Genomic DNA, 24,316 nt, shown 5'->3' with positions numbered 1-24,316 from the left:
ACAACAAGTTAGGACAGATGTGTCATATCCTTTTCTCTGTTCTTCGGTAATTCTTTCCCATTTTCCTTTCTCTTTCTAGAACTATTAGTCACATATTAAAGGTCCTAGGTTGACCACAGTGACCCTTTTCACTCATATTTTCACTCTCTCTCTTTTTTTTGTTTTAATTTCTCAGATATATTCTTGATTTTATCTCCCGATCCATTCACTGAAGTTTTTTTTTATTTTCACAATTTTATATTTTTAATTTCCAAGAGGTTTTTTCCCTTGTTTACCAGTTATTCCAATTTCACAGTACCCTGTTCTTGATTTATTGCTATAATATTGAAATGTTAAAATTTCTTCTGTTGTTTCAGTTCTGTTTCTTCTGTGGTCATTTTTTTATGTTTATTTTTTATCTTTCTTGTCCATCCTCTTTTAAGAACAAGGCAACAAAAAAGATGAGTAACAACTCATTATTTGTGATGTGGCTTGTTAACAGTAGGCTTCATTTTAGGGTGAGTGGGTTGAAAGCCTGCCATTTTTCTCAGGGATCACTAAATATTAGATTTCAGGCATCCTGCTCTACAATACCAATCTTAAGAAGTGTTTCCTTCCAGACAGTTTATTCTCTTGGTTAGGAGAACTCTTGTTGTTGCTAATGATGATAATGATTTTGGCTTAAGAATAGAAGCCTCATTACTAAGTACTGTGTGTATACAGAGCCTCAATCTTGGAAGAGCACAAGAGAGAGGTAACTAGACTCCCAGGTTTTCGGCAGGAGGGCCACAAGGGGTGGTCTTCAGGAAGTTATATTCATGGAGGAGTGTGATAAAGTAACTTTATAGTGTTGTTTATGAATTTCTGCACTCACTTGTATGGATCCGACCTTAATTAGCATAACTGAGAACTGAACTAACTGATAGACCACTGAATAGGTCCCACACTGACCACCGGGTAGCAAACGTGCAGGAAAGATCTAAAGAACACTACAAGGGCTCTGAAAATTTAACAGACATTAGAACCAGCCCACTGTGAAAATTTCAACCTGAACTTTACTAGGCAAATTGTCTGCTAAAGCAAAAACAACAACATATTCTCCATAGAATACAAACAAGATCCATTATCTCTTAACCTAATATTCAAAATACCCAGGATGCAATTCAGAATTTCTTGGCATGTGAAGAACCAGGAACATTTCAACTTGCATGGAAAAGGATGTGGGAATCATCTCATAAAGACTTTTAAGCAACTATTATAAAAAAAAAGTTAAAAAAAGCAATCACAGATACTCTTGCAACAAATGTTTAAACAGAAAGTTTCAGCAAGCAAATGCAAGACATAGCGAACCAAGTACAAACTTTAGAACTGAAAAATCCAATCGCTGAAATGCAAGACTCACCGGATGGGTTTGATAGCAGAATGGAGATGACAGAGGAGAGTCAGGAAACCGATGGTAAATCAGTAGAAAGTATCCAGTATGAATGAAAGAAAAAAATATAGACTAAAAAAGCGAATAGAGAGAGCTACATCAACAAAAATGGAATAGTAGGAAACTTCAAGAGTCCTCCACAAAAGGAACAAATAATCTGGCAAAAACTGTCAGAATCAACTGTTTTGGAACTCTAGAAACTAATCAAAACTGTGTAGCAACCAGGCAAGTGCTTAATAAAGAAAAAAAAAAAAACAAGAATCTCAGCATTTAAGGAAATCTCTGTCGAATTACTAGATGGCCAGTAAGCTAACAGAGACCTCAGTGGCCACACATAACAAAGAATATAGACTATAAAAGTTAATTCAGGAAAGCCCCTAAACACACAAACAAAATCAGATAAAACAAGCAGCAACAATAAACCCTGGGGAGGGGATAGAATCTGATTTCCAGAGTCACCATAATATTGAAAATGTCCAATTTTCAACAACAAAAAAATAAGCATTCAAAGAAACAAATTATGGGCTATAGACAGGGAAAACAAATTCATGAAAATATTCCCAGAGGAAGTCTAGACATCGGACTTATTAGACAAAGACTTTCAATCAACTATTTAAAATGCTCTCAAAAAGCTAAAGGAAACATTGTACAAAGAACTAAAGAAAACAATGAGAATGACAGAAGATATTTAATAAGGAATATTAATAAAGGGAGAAATTATAAGAAGGAACCAAATAAGAATTCTGGGACTGAGAAGTATAATAACTGAAGTGAAAAGTTCAAGATCAGATTTGAGAAAAGAATCGTCAAATTTTAAGATAGGTCAATTGAAATTACCCAGTCTGAGGAGCGGAAAGAAAGAAGAATGAAGAAAAATCAACAGAGCCTGAGAGACCTGTGGGACTACTCATACTAGGAGTCCCAGTAAAAGATGAGAGTGGCAGAAAGGTGCAGAAAAATATATATAAAGAAGGAATGGTCAAAAACATCCCAAATTTGATGAAAAGCATGAATCTATATATCCAAGAATCTCAAAGAACTCTTAAGCAGGATAAACTCAAAGAGATCCACATTGAGACATATTATAAATCAAAGTGTCAGAAGCCAAAAACAAAGGGAGAATCTTAAAAGCAACAAGAGAAGTGACTCATCATATACATATACAATGGATTCTCAAAAAGGCCAGGAGGCAATTTGTCATCAGAAACTAGGGAGACAGGAAGGCAGTGGAATGACATATTCTAAATGCCGATTAAAAGGAAAAAATAAACTATCAGGCGAGAATTCTATTTATGGCAAAATTATCCTTTAGGAATGAAGGAGAAATTAGTAATTCCCAGGTAAAAAAAAAATCTGAGTTTTGTCACTAGATCTGCCCTACAAGAAATGCTAAATGAAGGCGTCTTTCAGGATAAAATGAAAGGACACTAGACAGTATTGAATCCACACAAAGAAATAAAGAACACCAGAAAGGTAACTCGATGAATATAAAAGTCAGTATTAATATATTTTCAGATTTATAACTCCTCTTTTTCCCCCATATGACTTAAAAGACAAAGACATAAAGCAGCAGTTATTAATCTATTTATAGACACATAGTGTATAAAGTTGTAATTTATAACAACATAAAAGGATGAGAACGGAGGTATATAGAAGTAGTGTGCATGTAACTGAAACTGAATTGGTATTTATTTGAACTAGATTGTTATAAATTAAAATGTTAATTGTAATTTCCAGGGCAACCATTAAGGAAATAAAGATATATATAGTAAAAAAAAATGAGAAGGATCAAAATGGTATAGTCTTTCTAATACAAAAGAAGGCAGTAATTGAGGAATTGAGGAACAAAAAAGATATGACATGTAGAAAACAAATAGCAAAGTGGCAGAAGTCTTTTTTTATGAGTAATTACGTTAAATGTAAACATAAGTAAACTCCCCAATTGTAAGGCAGAGATCAGCAGAATAGATAAACAAAATAAAACAACACAAAAAACATTCTACAAAAGACTCACTTTAGATCCAAAGACAAAACTAGGTTAAAAGTAAAAAGAATGGAAAAACATATTCTAGGCAAATAGTAATCAAAGAGCACTGGAGTGGCTGTACTGTTATCAGTCAAAATATACAAAAATTGTTATGAGACAAAGGATGACATCATATGATGATAAAGCGTCAATCCGACAAGAAGATATAACCATTATAAAGATATATGCACCTAATAAAAGGGCCTCAAAATATATCATGCAAAAAATGGATAGAAAAATTGAAGGGAGAGGTAGATGGTTCAATAGTAGTGGGAAACTTCAACACCCCACTTTCAGTAAAGGATAGAACAACTAGAAAAAAAAGGAAACAGGACTGAACAGCAGTATAAGGCAGCTACACCTAACCGGCATATATAGAACATTGTACTCAAAAACAGTTGAATACACATTCTTCTCAAGTGCACATGGAACATTCTCCAGGATAAAACACATGTTAGTCTGCATAACAAGTCTCATAAATTTAAAAAGATTGAAATCATACACAGCATCTTCTACAAACATGGAATGAAATCTGAGATAGTCTACAGAGGAAATGTGGAAAATTCACAAATATGTGGAAATTAAACACAACCAATGGAACAACGAAGAAATCACAAGAGAAGTTAGAGAACACTTTGAGACTAATGAAAATGAAAACACAAGATTTATGGGGTGCAGCAGAAGCAGTGCTCAGAGGGAATTTATAGCTGTACATGCCCACGTTAAAAAAGAAATATCTCAAATTAATAACCTAAATTTACACTTCAAGGAATGAGAAAAGAAATGCAAACTAGATACAAAGCAATGAGAATGAAGGAAATGATAAATAATAAAGACAAAATAGGGAATAGAAAAACAATAAATAAAATTTTTTTAAAAATAGTTCTTTGAAAAGTTAAAAAGAAAAAATTGACCTATCTTCAGCTAGACCGACAGAAAAAAATGAGAGAAGACCTATGTAACTAAAATCTGAAATAAAAGTGGGGACATTAGTACCGATCTTACAGAAATAAAAAGGATTGGGAGGTAAAACTGAACAATTATATGCCAACAAATTAGATAATCCAAATGAAATGGACAAATGACTAGAAACGTACAAATTGCCAAAACTGGCTCAAAAAGAAATAGAAAACCTGAAAAGGCCTATAAAAATTAAATAGATTGAATTAGTAGTAAAAAACCTCCCAACAACAACAAAAAAATTCAAGACCAGATGAGAGTACACTGGTTAATTCTGCACACATTTAAAGAAGAATCAACACTAATCCTTCTTAAACTCTTCCAAAAAACAGAAGAGGACTGAGCACTTCTAACTCATTTTTTGAGGCTCACATTACCCTGATACCCAAGCCAAAGATATCAACCAAAAAAGAAAAGAAAATTACAAAGTAATATTCCTTATGAATACAGATGCCAAAATCCTCAACAAAATACTAGCAAACTGATTCCAACAGCATATTAAAAGGATTATACACCATGACCAAGCGGGTCTTACCCCAAGCATACAACCGAGGTTCAACCTAAGGAAATTAATTGATATAATACACTGCTTAATAAAATGAAGGAAAAAACACATGATCATCTCAGTTGATACTCAAGAAGCATTTGACAAATGCTAACACCCTTTCATGATAAAACACTCACAAAACTAGGAATCTAGGGAACAGCCCTCAACATATATGGGCATTTACGAAAATGCACAGCTAACATTTTACTCAATGGTGAAAGATTAAAAGCCTTCTCTCTAAGATTGGGAACAAGAGAAGAATGCCTGCTTTTAACACTGCTGTTAAACCCTGTACTGGTAGTTCTAGCGAAAACAATCAAGGCAGAAAGCATCCAAATCGGAAAGTAAGAAGTAAAACTTTCTGTATTTGCAGATGACGTTATCCTACATATATAAAATCCCAAAGAAGCCCCCCCCCACAAAGCTACTAGAGCTAATAAATGAATTTAGCAAAGTTGCAGTATTCAAAATCACAGAAATCAGTTGTGTTTCTACACACTAGCAATGAACAATCCCCCCCCCCAAATTAAGAAAACAATTCTATTTATAGTAGCATCTAAAATAAAATAATTTCCCAAAGTGTCTGTACTGATTTTTGCTCCTAAAAGTAATATTGGAGAGTTGCTTCCTTCACATCCCTCTGAATACTTGCTGTGGTCTGTCTTGTCCCTTTATGCCATTCTGGTGAGTGTATAGTAGTATTGCATTGTGGCCTTAATTCGTATTTTGTTGCTGACTAATAAAGTTGAAAGCGTTTTCATTTTTTTTAGGTATAGTATGATAATATTACATGAATACCGTTCGTCTTATACATAGATATAGTCCTTGGGTTCAACCCTACATTCATGGTCCCAAAATTAAAGTCGAAGAAACAGGACTTTTTAAATTTAGGTCTGTAATAAACGCATAACAGTTTATTAGGTTGTATTAGTTAAAATTACATTTGGTCGAGAACCAAGCAAAAACTCCAAAGACAGTCCCTTGAGCAAAGTTAAATTCTCCATCACAGAAAAAGAAGTAAACAGGTAGACAATAAATGACTTTTATTAGGGAAACAGACATCTTTTGTCTTGTTGCTTCGTTTATAGGGTCTCCCAGTAGTCCAAGATGGATCTTAAAATTGCAGACATACAATGACATTCTAAACAGCAAATAGAAGAAAGTTTTAAAAAATTTCCTTTTAAGGAATCCTCCTGGTCATACATATAACTTGTTTATAAATGTCTTATTGGCTAGCAATTATATGGCAATAGCTAACTAAAATTTAGGGTGTATGTTTACTAAGAAAGGCACTTAGAAGAGAGCAGTTTCTTTCATACAGGATATGGTGGAAAGAAATCATAGGAAAGCTGCAGTCTCTGATTTTACAGAAAATCTCAGGCTTCAATGGGAAAATACAAGGAATAAACATTGTGATGGGAAATTTAAGGGATCTAGGAATTTATAAAAGGAAAAGGGCGACCTGGGCAGAAACAGAAAACATAATACAAACAGGATAAACATTGAATGAATGAATGAGTGAATCATTGAAAGAATAAATGAGCATTCTATTTTTTTTTAACTTGAGAACAGCTCAAAGTCACACAGTATTATAAAGGATTACTTTAACATGTAATTGCTTATAATGATGGGTTATATTTTAGGGTTTTGGTGTAATATACATGTATGTAATTATATAATCAATTATACACCTCTCATTAATTATCCTTTTTGAAGTTTGTACTCCTATCTTTCTCAAGAGGGGTGAAAGTGAAATATTCCCAGTATCTTAGGGATGTTATCAGTCATTAGTTAATGAAATGTTGCATTTAAGCAACATTTCTAAAGCTTACGGGTATTGCATATTTAGAGATAAGGCCAACCTCCCACTCTGCAGAAAGATAACAACGGAGAAAAAACTTTAAAAACAACTCTCATTCATTTTCATGATATATCCATGAAGGAAGGAACTACTGGCATAAACTATATGACATGCAGGGTGACATCAGCAAGATGGCAGACTAGGAAGAAAAGCCCAAGACCAGATGGCTTCATGGGTGAATTCTACGAAAAATTCAAAGAAGAATTAACACCATTCCTTCTTACATCTTTCCAAAACAGAAGAGGGGACACCTCCAAACTCATTTTATGAGTCTGGCATCACCCTGATACCAGAGTCAGACAAAAATACCACAAGAAAAGAATACTACAGGCCAATATCCCTAATGAACAGAGAAGCAAAAATCTTCAATAAAATACTAGAAAACTGAATTCAACAGTACATTAAAAGGACTAAACACCATGAACAAGTGGGCTTTATCACTATAATATAAGGATGTTTCAACATATGCAAATCAATATGATACACTACACTAACAGCTTAAAACCACATGATCATCTCCATTGATGCAGAAAAAAGCTTTCCTTCTAAGATCCTGTACAATGCAAAGATGCCCACTGTTGCCACTTCTATTCAACATAGTACTAGAAGTCTTAGCCAGAGCAATTGGACAAGGAAAAGAAAGAAAAGGCATCCAAATTGGAAGATGACATGATCGAATATGTAGAAAACCCTAAAGACTCAAAAAAAAAAAAATCCCTGTTAGAACTAAAGTTCAATAAAGTTGCAGAATACGAAATCAACATACAAAAATCTGTCGTTTCTATATACGAATGACAGGCTATCTAAAAAGGAGATTAAGAAAACAGTCCCATTTACAAAAGCAACAAAAAGAATAGAATATTTAAGAAGAAACTTAACCAAGGTCAAAAGATGCGTTCACTGAAAATTATAAAAACGTGAAGGAAATTAAAGACACAGATAATAGAAAGACGTCCTGTGTTCATGGATTGGAAAAATTAATATTGCTAAAATGTCCATACTACCTAAAGTGACCTAAAGAGTCAATTCCTTCCCTAAAAGATCTCAATGGCATTTTTTACAGAAATAGAAAAAAATCCTAAAATTCATATGGAGCCACGAAAGACCCCGAATAGCCAAACCAATCTTGAGCTAGAAGTATGTAGATGGAGGCATCACACTTCCTGATTTCCAAATATATTGCAAAGCCTACAGTAATCGAAACAGTATGGTACTGGCATAAAAACAGACATCCAGACCAATGGAACAGAATCAAAGGCCCAGAAATAAATTCATGCATCTGTGGATGACCGATATTTGACAAAAGTGCCAACAATACACAATAAAATCAATAAATGACTTGGAGAAACTGGATATCCACATGCAGAAAAATGAATTTGGGCTCTTTCCTCACACCATATACAAAAAATTCAAAATAGATTAAAGACTTAAACATAAGACCTACAACCATAAAACTACTAGAAGAAAACTTGCGGGGGACGCTTTTTGACATTGGTCTTGGCCATGATTTTTTGGCTATGGTAACAAAAGCAAAAATAGACAAGTGGGATTGCATCAAACTAAAAAGTTTCTGCATAGCAAAAGAAACAGTCAAAAGAGCAAAGAGTCAACCTGTGGAATTGGAGAAAATATTTACAAATCAATGGATTTGATAAGGGATTAATATTTAAAATGTATAAGGAACTCAATAACAAAGAACCCCTAATAACTTGATTTAAAAATGGGCAAGGGACCTGAATAGACATTTCTCAAAAGAAGACATACAGATGGTCCACAGGTATAAGAAAATGCTCAACATCACTAATCATCAGGGATGTATCCCCCCCCACCACAATGGAATGTTATTCAGCCTCGGTCTTAATAGAGAAGAAAGTCCTGCCATTTGCCACATGGATGGACCTAGAGAACATTATGCTAAGTGAAATAAGCCAGCCACAGAAAGACAAATACTGCATGATCTCACATGTGGAATCTAAAATAGTCAAACTCATAGAAGCAGGGAGTAGGATGGTGATTGGCGGGGGCTAAGAGGTGGTGGAAATGGAGAGACATCGGTCAGAGGGGACAAAATTTCAGTTATGTGGAATGAGTAAGCTCCAGAGACCAAACATACAGTAGTGTGACTAGAGTTAATACTTTATCGTACACTTGAAATTTGCTAAGAGGGTAAATCTTGTTTTCACCCTGCCCCCATAAAAAAATGATAACCGTGTGAGGTGATGAATATATTAAATAGTTTGGTCGTGGTGATTATTTCACAGTGTATACATATATCAAGACATCAAGTTGTACGCCTTAATTATATACAATTTGTAATCGTCAATTATTCCTCGGTAAAGCTGAAAAAATTACACGCAAGATGAGAGCTCAAAAAATAAATTTAAAAAAGCTTTGAGAAGCAGAATTGGGATGCCAAAACCTTTGTCTTTCAGGAAGGGAAAAGACGATGGCTGTTTGACTAGATAGAAAGCAAACGCAGAGATTGCAAAAGTGTGACACGAGCTAGTGTTTTCATTTGTGCAAATGTCTACAATCGCTTATGAATTCCCCTAAGTCATCCTATGTTCTTCATGTTGATGACATTATTCTTTATGGATGCCTGATGATGACTGGTAATGGAAGGATCAAGCTACTGGTTTTCTCGGAAGTTTAGGATGATTTAATGAAAATATTTTAAGTTCTTAGAGCACATGTATTTTTGTAGGATGGTGAAGATTATAGGTCTGAAAAGTGCATTGCTGGAGGGAAAACTTTTTAGCTGGAAATTTGTTCTCCATGATAGTTCCAGGATCTGTTTCTCATGGCGTTCTCAATAAACGGTGCTGACTTTGTAAAGGAGAAAGGCTACCGTAATGGAAGAAAAGAGAAGAATAATTGAATTCTCAGTTGCTAGTGGCTAAAGTACTTTAAAAGGTCATTGGGTGTCTTTCAGAAACTTGAGTCTGCAGAAATAAAGGGGTGATCTTGACCAGTGGTCTCTGATGTTACTATTATAATTGTTTCGGGGGCACCACGAACCGTATCTATGTAAGATGGTGAACTAATAGCAGCAGCAAATTGATTTCTTCAGGGTTTCCGGAAATGTCAGTAAATAACAGTCACTGTGTATTACTTCAAAGGACCCTCTGCAAACCACAAGCAGCTATGGCACGCTCTTTGATGAATTTTTCCCTGACTCCTTGGATGTTGAGAAGGGAAAAGTGCTTGCAATCCTCCATCATTTGTGTTCTGTCAGGATTGTGGAATGAGGCCCAGAAACATTGTGCTGGGTGGCAAAGAGAGAGGGGAGCTAGATCTCAAGCTGCTGTACCACCGTGTGCCAGTGACATCTTATAGTGCCAGGGGCCCCCGACCTGGATGCTCCACTGAACCCACTGCTACGTGGAGTTTAGGTGTATTTGGGGTAAGAAGTAGGTTGGTCTTAGTAGCAAGCATATCTGCTTTTACCACACTAGCATGAAAATCAAGTATTTGTGAATTTCTTACCTTTTACCCCCCTCCCCCAGGGGAGAGAATGGGAAGGGAGGGGTCACTGGCGAACACTGAGTTAGAACCGGTGAGCGTTTCCATGAGTGATTCCACCCACATAATGAATCTCATGGAGTCATGGGAGAGTCGGCCGTTCCTCTTCCCCAGGCCTTGTGATCAATGTATTCAACCTCACTGGCAATGCCTTGGCTGAAAAGTGTTAGTTAGCTCTTGCTCTTGTCTGGGGAGCAAGCATCCGGGTCGTGGGCTCCCCAGGCTTCTGTTAAGTTTACAGAAGTAGCCTCAGATTTTCTACGACACTAGAGAAATATCGACCCTGCAAATGTCCTTCTAATTTGCTCCCCAGATGAACTCAATTTGAACTCTCTCCACTTTGAACTTGAGCTATTAAATGAATTATAGGAATGTTTAACCTTTGAAGCACGCCGTATCCATTAATTTCTATTAAACTATAGAAAACTTCTGATTATGACAACTCAGCCTTAAAAACTGAGCCATTTCTTGGTATATATCCAAAGAAAACGAAATCTGGATGTCATAATGGTATCAGCAGTCCCATGTTCGTCGCAGCATAATTCATAATAGCTAAGATACTAAAACAAGCTAAATGCCCGTCAGTGGACAAGTGGATAAAGAAAACGTGGGATGTGTATATGTACATGTGTATACATACCATTTTCAGCAACATGGATGAACCCGGAGGATATTATGGAATGAGAAATAAGCCAGACACAGAAAGATAAATAACTGCATAGTCTCACTTATATGTGAAATCTAAAGTAGTCAAACTCATAGAAGCAGAGTGGGGTGGTGGTTGCCAGGGGTGGAGGGTGGAGGAGAAAATGAGGAAGTGCTAGTCAAAGGGCACAAAGTTTCGGGGTGAATGAGTTCAGGAGGTCAAATGTACTACGTGGTGACCAGTTAACAGTACCGTATTATATACTTGAAATTTTGTAAGAAAGTAAATCTTAAGTGTTCTCACCACAGAAAGGAAAAAGGAACGACGGTGAGGTGGTGGCTGTGTTAATTAGCTTGAGTGCGGTGATCATTTCACCCTGAGTAGACACCAAAATATCAATTGGTAAACCTTGATTATAAATAATTAAGTATAAGTGAGAAATAATTCCTATTTCTCACTTATACCTCAATGAAGCTGGAAACAAACAGACAAAAGCACTGACCCGAAGCGATTGTCTTGCAGGTATGAGAGGATCGAAATCCCCATCCATATTGTGCCTCATGTCACCATTGGGAAAGTGTGCCTCGAATCAGCAGTCGAGCTGCCCAAGATCCTGTGCCAAGAGGAGCAGGACGCGTATAGGAGGATCCACAGGTAAGCACCTTCCTCGCCCCTGCCCTCCACTTCCAGGGCCCAGTCCCATCTGCTCTTCGGTCCTTTCTTCTTCAGCATCTCAAGTCTCGAGCCCGCTTTCCTTCCACCTGTCTGTGAGAACGCTATATAGTGGTCTCCAGTCATGTCGCGCACTGTATGACAACGTCGTTAACGTGTGTTTATCACTTTGGATCCTTCAGGGGCAAAGACACTTTTTTGGTTGTAAAGACAGTAAACTACAGTATCTTAGTAGCCCTATTGCCAGGCACTGGGTTGTGCCCAATACGTGAAGACTATGTGAAGACTTCAGAGAGACAGTGCTTTTCTAAAAACTTTAAAATTTCTCTCTTTAAATTACCTTGAAGTTCCAAATAAAATCACTTCTCAAAAAGCACGAAAAGTTTAGCAATACCAGGAATTTAAATTATACATGTTTGTCTGATCCAGATGGCAGAGGCCTGGTACACTTTATCATTTCGTCTCGTAGTCTGTGATCACCTCATTTTCTCTTCGCCGCTGCTTTGTTACTAACTTACACTGTTTTACCCCTTCAGCCTTACACATCTGGACTCAGTCACCAAGATCCATAATGGCTCAGGTAAGATTTTCTTTTTCTCGAGTATGAGCACTGACCTCTGAAATACTTAGCTGATAGAAGCGGATTTAGTTTAAGCGATCGAAGTGATGGGTACAAGTTCTCCTCAAGTTCCCTTTCCCAAGAGCTTTGCCTTCGATGAATCCTGCTCCCAACTTTTCTGTGGAACACAGTGAACCCTCAAATAATATAAATGCTACCGAGAGTAAGACTGGAGGGGACACAGGAACAGGTTTTACTACAGTCTGCTCAGTGGTGGGCTGGTGCCTGTTTGACAGCCGGTCCCCAGGAAAGGGGGAGGACCCTGATGGCTGTGTTTGACAGTTTCTGTAGTATGACGCCCCTCCCATGGCTGATTTCACGTCGCATACTTCTGGAAATTTCAACACCTGGCTCTTGTGAGCTGCTCTAAGCTGGTTCTAGCACACCGATACTAGTCTGTCGTGGTGGTTGAAAGAGAAGGACACACAGACAGACAGACAGACAGAAAAAAGGGAGGGCATGAGGGAAAAATTTGTTTCACGTCAATAAATACAGCAGGGATTCCTATACAAGGCCAAGAGACAGCAAGCTCGACACAACATACAAAATGGCTTTCCCCACGATACACACCTTCCTGCCCACATTTCCTCTGTAACCTTGACTCCCAGGCCATTCTGTGCAGTCTCCCCCAGTGTCTAGCAAAGTCAGCAGTGAGGAAAAAGAGGAAGCTTTCAAGTGTTACAGGAAATTACTTTGAGGGGAAGAGAACAGAGAGATGGCGCGGCGTATCTGTCCTATCGTTTCTATCTGGAGGTAAAAGGTGACAAAGAGTTAAAAGTTGGTAATAAATAACACGTAGCGATACTCTAAAGCCACAGTAATTTAAGTCATAAGTGGACTGAAAAGAGCCCAGAAATGGGCCCGCAAGAATTTAAATTTAAGAAAGATGTTACTTCAAATCAAGAAAAAAAGGATGAATTATTCACTAAATAGTATCGAGACAGTCATTTGTCAGTTTATTCATTCAGGAAATATTTGAGTGCCTACTCTTAGCCGGCAGTCTTCTAGGCACTGGGGTACAGTGCTGAACAAAAAAGACAATCTTAACCTTCATGGACGTACATTCTATTTGCGCTTTGGGGCAAACAAGGTTCCTCGCTAACACCCTACACAAAAATTCCAGGTGTATTGAAACTTTTACTATTTAATACGGTACAGCCACTTTGGCAGAGAGCTCAGCGATTATAATGACAAATGTTCCAGAAATGTCTCTCCTAGCTGTGTACCCCAAAGAGTTGAAAACACGGATTCAAACCAAACCGCGTACAGCAATGTTCACGGCAGCACGATTCATGGTAGCCACAGGGTGGAGATGCCCCAGTGTCTGTCATTGGGTGGGTGGACACGCAGACACGTGCTCCATCCACACGACAGAGTTCTGCTCAGGATCAAAAACACCAAGTACCGATGCAGGAATGACCTGGGCGAATCCCAAGGGCGGTGCGCCAAGTGAAAGAAGCACCACACGGAATGTCACGCTCTATAGTTCCATTCATATGACATTCAAGAATCGGCAAAACTGAGCTAAGGTGACAGCAAGTGCATTAGTAGCTGCTGGGGCCACAGGTGGAAGGACGTTGACTGCAGAAAGAACTGCAGAGGGGCCTAGGGGCTGATGCAAATGGTTTATGCCTTGGCTGCAGGTGGGTACAAGGGGGTATGCACCTGTCAAAACTCATCAAACTGTATACTTGAAATGGGGTCCTTTTATTGTCTATAAATTACACCCCTGTAAAGTTCATGTTCAAAGGAAAAAAATACAGAAAGAAAATATAGGAGGATATTTTTCACACTCTAGGGAGGTAATGCCCTAATCTGAAACCCTCGACTCACAAAAGAAAAGGCTGACTAAGTAAGAGTTCAAAACTTTTATAAACCCCTACAGAAAAGTCAAATTGCTCATAGTAATCTTTAAAAAGGGGTATGGATTAAGATGAAATAATCGGTTTTTCACATTTTCTTTTGGCAAAGATTAACTTGAGAGATAAGTACGTGAAGGTATGGGAAAAGTGAACACTCCCATGTACTGTGCCTGGAGGTGTAATTTGGTGTAATTTGGTAAAATTTGGAAAATACTGGATAAAAATACAGTTTAAAAACGTACATGCACCTGAATATAGCAATTCTACTTCTAGAAATGTATCCGTCAAAAATTTGGAGGACAAGTGTGCAAAAATAAATTTAAAGGGGTATTAATTGCAGTCTTTCCAATAGCAAAAAATTGGATGCCACTGAAATGCCTATCAATAGGAGATTTATTAAATTGGTATGTCCATTCTGATGACTATCGTGTGGCCCTTAATAATAAGGAAAGCCAGGAGTCAAGACAGTGGCGCAGGTACATGCTATGTCTGCCTCCTCTCATGACCAAATCAAAATTACAACAAAACTACAGGACAACCATGGAGAATCGCCTGAAGTCTGCTGAACAGAAGTCCATACAGAAATAGCCCCGCTGAGGCTGGTATGAGCGGCGGGGACATGGAAAAAGCTGATCCCACACTCGCGTGTGGCAGTTAAAAATCAAGAGGGATCTCTCAGCTGCCAAGGTCCCCCCGGAGGAGCGAGGGGTCCTGGCCCCCCAGTAGGCTCTTGGGCCCCGGCTTTCAGTGCAGGGAAGAGAGGTCCCCACAAGTTCTGGCTGTGAAAAGCAGTGGAGAGTGTGGCTGAGTGAGACGGATGGTGGCTGGAGTTGCACACGTTCCTCTTTAAGGGCCCGAGGATGGCCTCACCGCTGATGGGCTCACTCGCCCTGAGCTCCAGTGCTGGACCAGCAGCTCGAAAGGCACCAGGGACACATGGGCAGGAACTGAGTTCTCTGGCTTCAGGATGAAGGCCGGAGGGGCAGCTTCCTCCCAGACAGAAGTGCTGATGGAAGCCACTGTTCCTCTGTTGGGCACTTCCGCCACCCAGCGTGCAAATGCAGTGGGCACCATCATACTTGAGTCTCCATCAACCTGGCTAACAGTGGTCACTCCACCTTGTTGATTCCTTGAGACCCTGACCCCCGCCCCCGCCAACGTGCATACCACCTGAGCCACTTCCAGTGGCTTTTCCATACAAACAGCCTGTCTTGGCTCTTGCTGTGGACTTTCCTAAAATCTCTCAAAGGCTTACAAACCCCAGACAAACAGCATCTGGCCTCAGCATGCCATGTACCTCTTGCTAAGTAGCCCCAAGCCTGGCACTAGCCGGCCTCAGTTCCTGACTTGGCCTCTCGAGGCACCTCCAAGCCCAGTGAAGTTGACAGTCAGTCATCTGCAGATTGCTTGGTGGCTCATGCCAGGTAGCCCCAGGCCAGGCATAGGTTTTGGACCAAGCCAGAGCATCACCTGGGCGCATGTGAGGGTGACACACCTGAAGGGCAGACTGGGCAGGCCCCAGAGCCCTGCTAAAGCGAATCCTGCTCTTGGGGTCAAGCCGTGCACAGCAGCTCCTCCACCGTCCTCACGGCCAGTCAGCCTGAGGGTCAGTCCCTCCCACTGACATGCAACCAAGGCTCTACTACAACAGGAGGGCACACACAACCCATGCAAGGGACACACATGGAACATTTGCTCAGGTGACCAGGGAGATTGCGCCCCTGAGACCCACAGGCCACATACTCCATAAGGCCACTCCACTAAGACTGGGAGATATAGCAGCCCTACCTAATACACAGAAACAAGCACAGGAAGGCAGCTAAATTGGGGAGACAAACATGTCCGATATGAAAGAACAGAACAAAGCTGCAGAAAAAGAACTCAACAAAATGGAGAAAAGCCATCTTCCAAATGCAGCTTTCAAAACGCTTGTGATAAGGATGCTCAATGATCTCAGTGAGAAATTCAACAAAGAGATAGAAAACATAAAATGGAGATAGAAAACATAAAAAGAACCAGTCGGAAATGAAGAATACAATATGTCAAATGAATACCTTAGAAGGAATCAACAGATTAGATGAAGCAGAGGATCGAATCAGTGATTTAGAAGATAAGGTAGCAGAAAACACCCCAATAGAACTGCGACATGAAAAAAGGAATCCAAAAGAATGAGGATACTTTAAGGGGCCTCTGGGACAACATGAAGCATACCAACGTTTGCATCATAGGGGTGCCAGGAGAAGAGAGAGAGCAAGGATTTGAAAACCTATCTGAAGAAACAATGATGGAAGACTTCGCTAACCCGATGAAGCAAATAGACACTCAAGCCCAGGAAGCGCAGAGAGTCGCAAACAAGATGACCCCAAAGAGGCCCGCAACAAGACACAACATCATTAAAATGGCAAAGGTTAAAGACAAAGAATCTTAAAAGCAGCAAGAGACAGGCAGCTAGTCACCTACGAGAGAGCTCCCATGAGACTGTCAGCTGATTTCTCAACAGAAACTTTGCAGGCCAGAGGGACTGACAGGAAATATTCAAAGTGATGAAAAGCAAGGAGCTACAACCAAGATGACTCTACTCAGCAAGGCTGTCATTTAGAATCGAAGGACAGATAAAGAGCTTCCCAGACAAGAAAAAGCTAAAGGAGTTCATCACCACCACGCTGCTATTACAGGAAACGTTGGAGGGACTTCTTGAAGAAAAAGAAGAAAAAAGGATCAAAAATATGAACAATAATACACGTAAAACTAATATAATACTGTATGCCAACTGTCATTGAAAAATAAAAAATTTATTTTTAAAAATGAACAGTAAAATGGCAGTAACTATATATTTATCAACAATTACTTTAAATGAGAATGGATTAAATGCTCCAATCAAAAGACACAGGGTGGCTGAATGGATAAGAAAACAAGACCCTTATGTATACTGCCTACAAGAGACTCTCTTCAGATCGAAAGGCATATACCGGCTGTCAGTAAAGAAATGGAAAAAGAAATTTCACGAAAATGGAAACAAACAAAAGTTGGGATAGCAATACTTATGCCAGACAAAACAGGCTTTAAAACAGAGGCTATAACAAGAGTCAAAGAAGGACCCAGTGATCCCACTTCTGAGTGTTTATCCAAAGAAACCAAGAACACTACCTAAAAAGGACATGAGAATACGTATGTTCATTGCAGCATTATTGACAGTCAAGATATGGAGGCAACCTGGGCGTCCATCAGTGCACAAATGGATAAAGAAGAGGTGGTACTTATGTGATGGAATATTACTCGGCCATAAAAAAGGTGAAGTCTCGCCATCTGCGACAGCCTGGATGGACCTAGAGGTTATTGTGCTGAGTGGAGTAAGCTGGACAGAGAAAGACAAATGCCATATGATTTCACTTACACGTGGAATCTAAGGAACAAAATAAACAAACAAAACAGAAACAAACTCATTGATACAGAGAACATTTTGATGGTTGCCTGGGACGGGGTTGGTGGGTGGGTGAAAAAAGAGAAGGGATGAAGAAGTACAAATTAGTAGTTATAAAAACAGTCACGTGGATGTAGAGTACAGCATAGGGAATCTAGTCAATAATATTGTAATAACTACGTATGGTGTCGGGTGGGAACTAGACTTATCGGGGTGATCGCTTCATAAGTTATATAAATGTCTAATCACTATGTCGTACACCTGAAACTAATATAATATCTCGTGCCCAGTGTAATTGAAAAATTAAAACAATATATTAAAGAAAAATAAGGAACGCTAGATATTTATTGACATAGAAAGATGTCTATGGCATTTTGTCACGTGGGAAAAGAGTAACATCCACAATCATACAGTTTTTATTCAGAATCACAGACACACACATACACACGCATATACATATGCCTTGGAAGGTATCTCCCACAATACTACAGTGGTCATTTTCAATAAGTCATGTACTACGAGAGAGAAAAAGATATTTCCATTAGGTGGAATTTGTTTTAAAAAGACTGCCATCGAATCCTTGCCTCACCATGAAGCTGAACATTCCTCGTAAGGCAGGAGAGATGATGAGTCCCTTACTCTTCATCTCTGGTCTTTCCTCATTTCCAAAGAGAAGCTTTCAGGTGAGTCGAATTAATGTATTTATTTCGTACGTAACATTCGATAAGTGATTTTCCTACTGGACTTGTGGAGAACAGTCGCAGAAGGCAGAGTTCTGGCTGCCTTGGAGGTTAGGGTCGTTTGCACTGTGGGAAGGGCGAGGGCTGGGGAAGGAGACCCTTCTGCAGCTCTTGCCCTTCTGCCGAAGGGAGTAAAGAGCTGGTCGTTTTCTGCTGTCTGCTTATCCAGGCTTCCCTCTGGCTTATGGATCCAGGGATGTTCACGATGGCCTCAGAATAGGTATCTTCGCTCAGCCGATCTGTCTTTCCTCTGGCCGGCCGTACACAACTGTCTGCCGGTCCAACCTACTGCGCTTTTCCTACTTCCTCCTCCAACCCCGTCTCTCTGTGCTCACAGTTGGGGGGCCGTTGGTGCTGGCATGTTTTCTCATCTGTGTTTTTCCTATTGAAGTGTTTACCAAGAATCTGTGCAGCCAGATGTCAGCGGTCAGCGGGCCTCTCCTACAGTGGTTGGAGGACAGACTGGAGCAAAACCAGCAGCATCTGCAGGAGTTGCAACAAGAAAAGGAAGAGCTGATGCGAGAACTTTCTTCTCTAGAATAAAGTGGGAGACAAAATGGGGTAAAGAAATTTTATTTTTCCAATAGCCTGGAAATTCACACTCCCCATGTATAGGCAGGCAATGCAGAAGCTCTCTTTATATCCCAGGGGATGAGTTTTATGCACAGAATAAACACAGGATATCTTCCCTGTAACTGGCCTACAAAGCATACGCAAGATTATTTAAGTAGAATACAGAAGGGTTTTTTTTTTGTTTGTTTGTTTTTTGTTTTTTTTGGTTTTTGTTTTTAAGGCTATGGAAGGTACATCAGCAAGGACAACTTGTAATAAACTGTCTGGGGAGTATATGTTAAATGTTTATTTTCCCCTTGTTTGACTTGGAAATCTTTATTTTCATTTTTCAGATACACTTACTCCTTACAATAAGCTAAAGGGAGGAGAGTATTTAATGTTTTAGTAATGTCCTCCTCTTTGATCTCTAAAATATGTGTCCCGAGATACCTATCAAAGTCAAATCTATGCGAGTGCCTCTCTAACCAAATAGATGAGTTCTGCCATATTTGACTCGGAAGCAAATCTGTATTTAGCGATCCTATTTCCCTAGGAACTCCCGTTATAATCTAAATGTGTTTTTCCAGAAATATTTGGGATTTAGGATGTAACAAAAATCATACTTTAAAAAGTTCTGTCGCATCGTTCTAACCTTTTGTAGCCACAAATGGTAAGTGAGCCTTCAGAAAAGAATCAAGCCTATTGCATACTGGAAATTAAAGTGGGAATTAGGGGAGGCGGAAAGAAAGAAGAAAAACAAAGCCCTAATCCCAACAACAGTGACAAAGGGTTGGGTTTGTTTTTTGTTTCTCTTTAGATTATTGTTTTTCATATTTTAAAGCATGGTCTAGAGCCACCTCTACTAGAATCACTTGGAGGCCAAATTTCATCTCTGAGAGTGGAACCCAGAAATTGTCATGAGCTCCCCAGCTGATTCTAAGGCACACTAAAGTTTGAAAAGCACTGCCCTAGTTCACATGGAGTGCAGATGCTGTATTTTCCTTAACTTCCCACAGCCACTGTTTTCTATTCTTTTATTTCCCTATAGGAAAGATGAAAACATCCTGGCGTTAAATTAATAATGCTAAATCAATTTCGAAGAAAAAGTCAGAGGACTCACATTACCTGACTTCAAGACTTCTCATAAAGCTAGAGAAATCAAGACGGTGTTGCGTATGCCCAACTGATTTTGACAAAGGTACAAAAGCAATTCAATGGAGGAAGAATAGTCTCTTCAACAAATGATGCTGGATTAATTAGACACCCACAGGCCAAAAAAATGAACTTTGACCTAAACCGCACACCTTATACAAAAATTAACTGAAAAATGTAATCATGGACTTAGATGTAAGAATGTATGTCTTATACAAAAATTAACTGAAAAATGTAATCATGGACTTAGATGTAAGATGTAAAACCATAAAGCTTTTAGAAACAAAATCATGGGAAAATCTTTAGGATCTTGGGCTAGGCAACAAGTTCTTGGCCTTCACCCCAAAAGCACAATCCTAAAAGGAAAAGGTTGATATATTGGACTTCATCAAAATGAACTTTTGCTCTGTGAAAAAAATTTAAGAGGAGGAAATTGTTGAGAGAATTATTTGCAAAGCATCTATTTGATCAATCTAGAATATATAACAGTAAAACAAACAATCCAGTTAGAAAATGAGCAAAAGACATGAATTGACATTTTACTAAAGATGAGCTATGGAATGCAAGTAAGCACAGAAAAAGATGTTCAACTTCATTAGTCATCAGAGAATGCAAATTCAAATCACGATGATTTATGACTGCTTCTCAGACTGGCTAAAGAAAATATATTGAAAATACCAGATGCTGTTGATCATACCAAGTGGATCTCTCACGCATGGCCAATAGGAATGTGGATCAACACAGCCACTCAGGAGAAGAGTCTGGAGGTTTTAATGAAGTTAAGCATACACGTATCATAGGACCCAGCAGTTGAACTCTTGGACATTTATCACAGAGGAATGAAAGCCTGTGTTGGCAGGGAAACTTGTACACAAATATCCTTAGCAGCTTTATTTGTAATAGCCAAAAACTGGAAGCAACCCAGATGTCCTGCAATTGAGTGAGTGATTAAACCAACCATCCATAGCACGGAATGCTACTGTTCAATGCAAAGGAGTAGAGTATTGATATACACAAGATGGATGGACCTCAAGGGTATCATGATGAATAAAAAAGCCATTCTCAAAAAGTAATATACCATATGATTGCATTTATATAACATTCTGGAAATGACAGAATTATAGAAATGAAGAACAGATTATTGGTAGCCAGGGGTCAGGGACTGGCAGGGGTGTGGGGTATGTACGACCATAATGGGAATAACACAAGGAATTCCTCCACGCTGACGGAACAGTTCTGTATCTTGATTGTGGTATTAGTTAAATGAATTCATATCTGTGCTAAAACTACACAGACCTACACATACCCACAAATGAATGCATGTAAGATCTGATGACTCTGGATAAGGTCTGCTGTCTAGTAAGGAGTATTGTACCATTTTCAATATGGTTTTGAAGTTGTACTATACTTATACAAGATCTTACTACTGGGGAACCTGGGCGAAGGGTACATAGGACTCACTGTACTATGTTTGCAACTTCCTGTAATCTGTAATCATTGCAAAATAAAAAGTAAGTACTAAATATGGTGCTAGGAGTTATGGTATTCGTCCGATGAAATACGAAAAGAGTGATAAAATCTGAGGGGAATACAAAGATTTGAATATTTTTACAGGCCAACTTCGAGCACATGTCCGTTTTCCTTTCTGGCCTTTATTTTCTTTGTTTATAAGGTTAGAGTCGATGACCACCAAGCTTCCTTTTAGCTCAGTGTTCAGCCTTTAAAAGTGTTAAACATCACTTCATACCACAAGGAACAGTGATGTGAACAAGATGTGTCATTAATTTCCCACCTGCATCAATCTGGCTTAACTTTACACAATATGTCGCATCGTGCACACAACCCTGTATCCCCTCATGGTAGCAGATTCTCTGTTCAGTCACAGCCAAGACTCCGATGAGAACAATACACATTTGCGTTCTCTCCTTGTTTTCTCATCTCCCATTCATTCGTTCAACTCATTGCATTCCGACCTCTGCCCACATCGCTCCATTCATACCTCTCCTTCCAGGCACCAATTACCTGTCCACATAGTGAAAGTCAACAGATGCTTCTCCTGTCCTCAATGAATCTCTCAGTGTTGACACAATTGGCCACTGTTCTTTGAAATCAATCTCTCTATCTCTCTCTCTCTCTCTGTCTCTCTCTCTCTCTCTCTCTCTCTCTCTCTCTCTCTCTTTCTCTCGGATTCTGCTTTTCTGTTCCTTTCTGGGTTTTCTCTTCTCTGGCTGTTCTCAAATTCATTTATAGGCTTCTCTATCTTTGCTACCTACATGCAGCTGACAGATAAACCTGGATCTCCATCCAGACCTTCGTCTGAACTCTACACCTACATTTCCACCTATCAACTACATATTTCAACTTGGCTGTCTTAATGGCACATCAGCCAGCAATCAATTATATTAAACAAATAAGTAAATTGAGCAAATAAATATATCGAGGAAAGGAGGAACTAGGTTTCTCAGTGTCGGAGAAATAATTTACAAACATGAAAAGGGGAAAGGCTCAAATGAACCTCATGGTGTTAGATGGAAATTGGAAGTATTAACATGAACTTATTTCCAAGGGAAAAAAAATTATATGTGTGCATATACAGATGTGTGTACACACATACATGTATGCATACATATATGCATACATATGTGCACACATGCACATATACATGCATATATTTCCTCTCTCTGTCCAGTAAAAGACACTAGAAGAAGTGATACCCTAGTATTTATGAGCACATGTAACACCCGATTATTGGTTCTCAAATACTATGCTTTACTAAAAGGTAACTAGGGACCCCGGTGAGAAATGGCTGGTTCTAGGACTGGGGAAGAAAGTATGAGATAAGCTAAGCCCATCTTTTTGAGCCATAAAGTAAGAAAATGGGGCCAGCCTGAAAGGGGTTCCCATTGGCCAAATATGGGACAATTCAAACATCACAATAATGAGAGTAAAGTATTATAACCCTTTGAATAAGAATCTGAATCCACACAGGTAAAAATAAATACGCAGATGGGGAGGAAGGAAACTTGTTTAAGTGGAAACCAACTAATAAATGTAGAAGAAATGATGACATTTGAAAATCGCCTTTGGGTGATCATCACAGCGGTAGCTGGTTCAGCTGAGAGTCGCCAATGGACACTAAGGCATGTTGATGGTTGGAGGTCTGAGTATCAAGGACATGAAAAATAGGAAAAGGCCAAGGAGTTTCTCCAGACCGAAAGAGATTTAAGACAGGAAAACTAAGTGCAACATGTGTTCCTATATTGGATTCTGGACCAGAAAAGAAAAAAGAAATTGTTGGGACAGTTGCATTATCTGAATGGGGTCTTTGGACTGGATCGTGGTGTTGCATTCCCTAATTTGGAGGGATACGTGTATAGGGTAAGGCTCTGCCATGGTTGCCCTGGTGCCCATATGGTATCCACATATGCCACACAGGCAGTCTTGAACTACAGCTAATCTGAGTGTTCGCAGAACAGCCCGAGGCCCTCCTGTTACACGAGAGGATGGAGGCCTATAAAGAACTGCTCAGAGGCCTTCTGCTACCCACCTCCCCACCTGCCCTGGGAGGCCGTCGGGAGGCAGCTTCTCATTGCCTCCTGGGTTCTGATGCGGTGAAAGGAACACTCGCTGGCTTAGCCCTTTCAGCGTGTAAATGTCGACGATAAAACTGCTGAGCTGCAGTCTAGCAGGGGCCCCTCAGCAACGGGGGCTGTCACAACTCGCGACGCAGTCATCCAGCCCCTTTCATTTCATTTTTTGTCCATTTCAGTGTACGGGACAAAGACCGCAGGGAGCTGGGACCTTTGCCGACTATGTAAGTAATAAACTGAATCTTCCAAGAGTTTGTGTGGCTTAACCAGCCAAACCTGTCAGGCTTGTGCTTGTGCTTGACAAATTTGGTGCTCAGCATGGGACTGGTCAAGTGACAATGCCCTTTTCAAAGATAAACAGGGTCAGGTTAAGGGATAAGATGGACTCCCTAGGATGTGGTAGCATCGCTCTCACCTAAGTGTTGCGTGATGGCAGAGAGAGAAGGGGTCACCCCCTTGTCCTACATGCCCAGGGGCTCAGTGGTCTGAGAGAATATAAAAGGACTCCCTGGGATCCCATAGCAGATGCTGCTACCCGTTGATACACATTTGGAAGTTAAGCAGCAGGAAGTAGGACTGAAACAAGCTACCTATCTCACTGGTGCCTTAGCCATCATTACATGTTCATTTGTCGTGGCTGACAAAAGGCCACTTAAAGCCCACAGTAAAGTCAAAGCAGTGCCTACTGGCATGAGTAACTCTGCAGCCTGCCCCAAATCTCTCCTTCCTTTACCT

At 39.5% G+C, this 24,316-nt stretch overlaps 1 protein-coding gene across 7 annotated transcripts in view; it reads left to right on the top strand.

The window, feature by feature from the left end:
* Positions 1-21,514, top strand: part of BRCC3 (BRCA1/BRCA2-containing complex subunit 3) — a 48,490-nt gene extending 26,976 nt beyond the window's left edge. For 6 of the 7 annotated variants that reach the window (XM_015597753.2, XM_025039847.1, XM_025039842.1 and 3 more), the window contains 5 exons: positions 11,496-11,627; positions 12,182-12,225; positions 18,457-18,507; positions 18,679-18,848; positions 19,888-21,514. In XM_015597753.2, coding sequence (XP_015453239.1) covers positions 11,496-11,627; positions 12,182-12,225; positions 18,457-18,507; positions 18,679-18,830 — 379 coding nt within the window. In that variant the 3' untranslated portion in view covers positions 18,831-18,848; positions 19,888-21,514. The remainder of the gene's footprint in view (positions 1-11,495; positions 11,628-12,181; positions 12,226-18,456; positions 18,508-18,678; positions 18,849-19,887) is intronic. The other variant, XM_006905814.3, reaches the window with a different exon arrangement.
* Positions 21,515-24,316: the final 2,802 nt, after the last annotated feature.

This window comes from Pteropus alecto, unplaced genomic scaffold (genome assembly GCF_000325575.1).
Source record: "Pteropus alecto unplaced genomic scaffold, ASM32557v1 scaffold821, whole genome shotgun sequence".
Lineage (NCBI taxonomy): Eukaryota > Metazoa > Chordata > Mammalia > Chiroptera > Pteropodidae > Pteropus > Pteropus alecto.
Note: the sequence above shows the minus strand (reverse complement) of the source record. Positions and strands in the feature narration are given on the sequence as shown.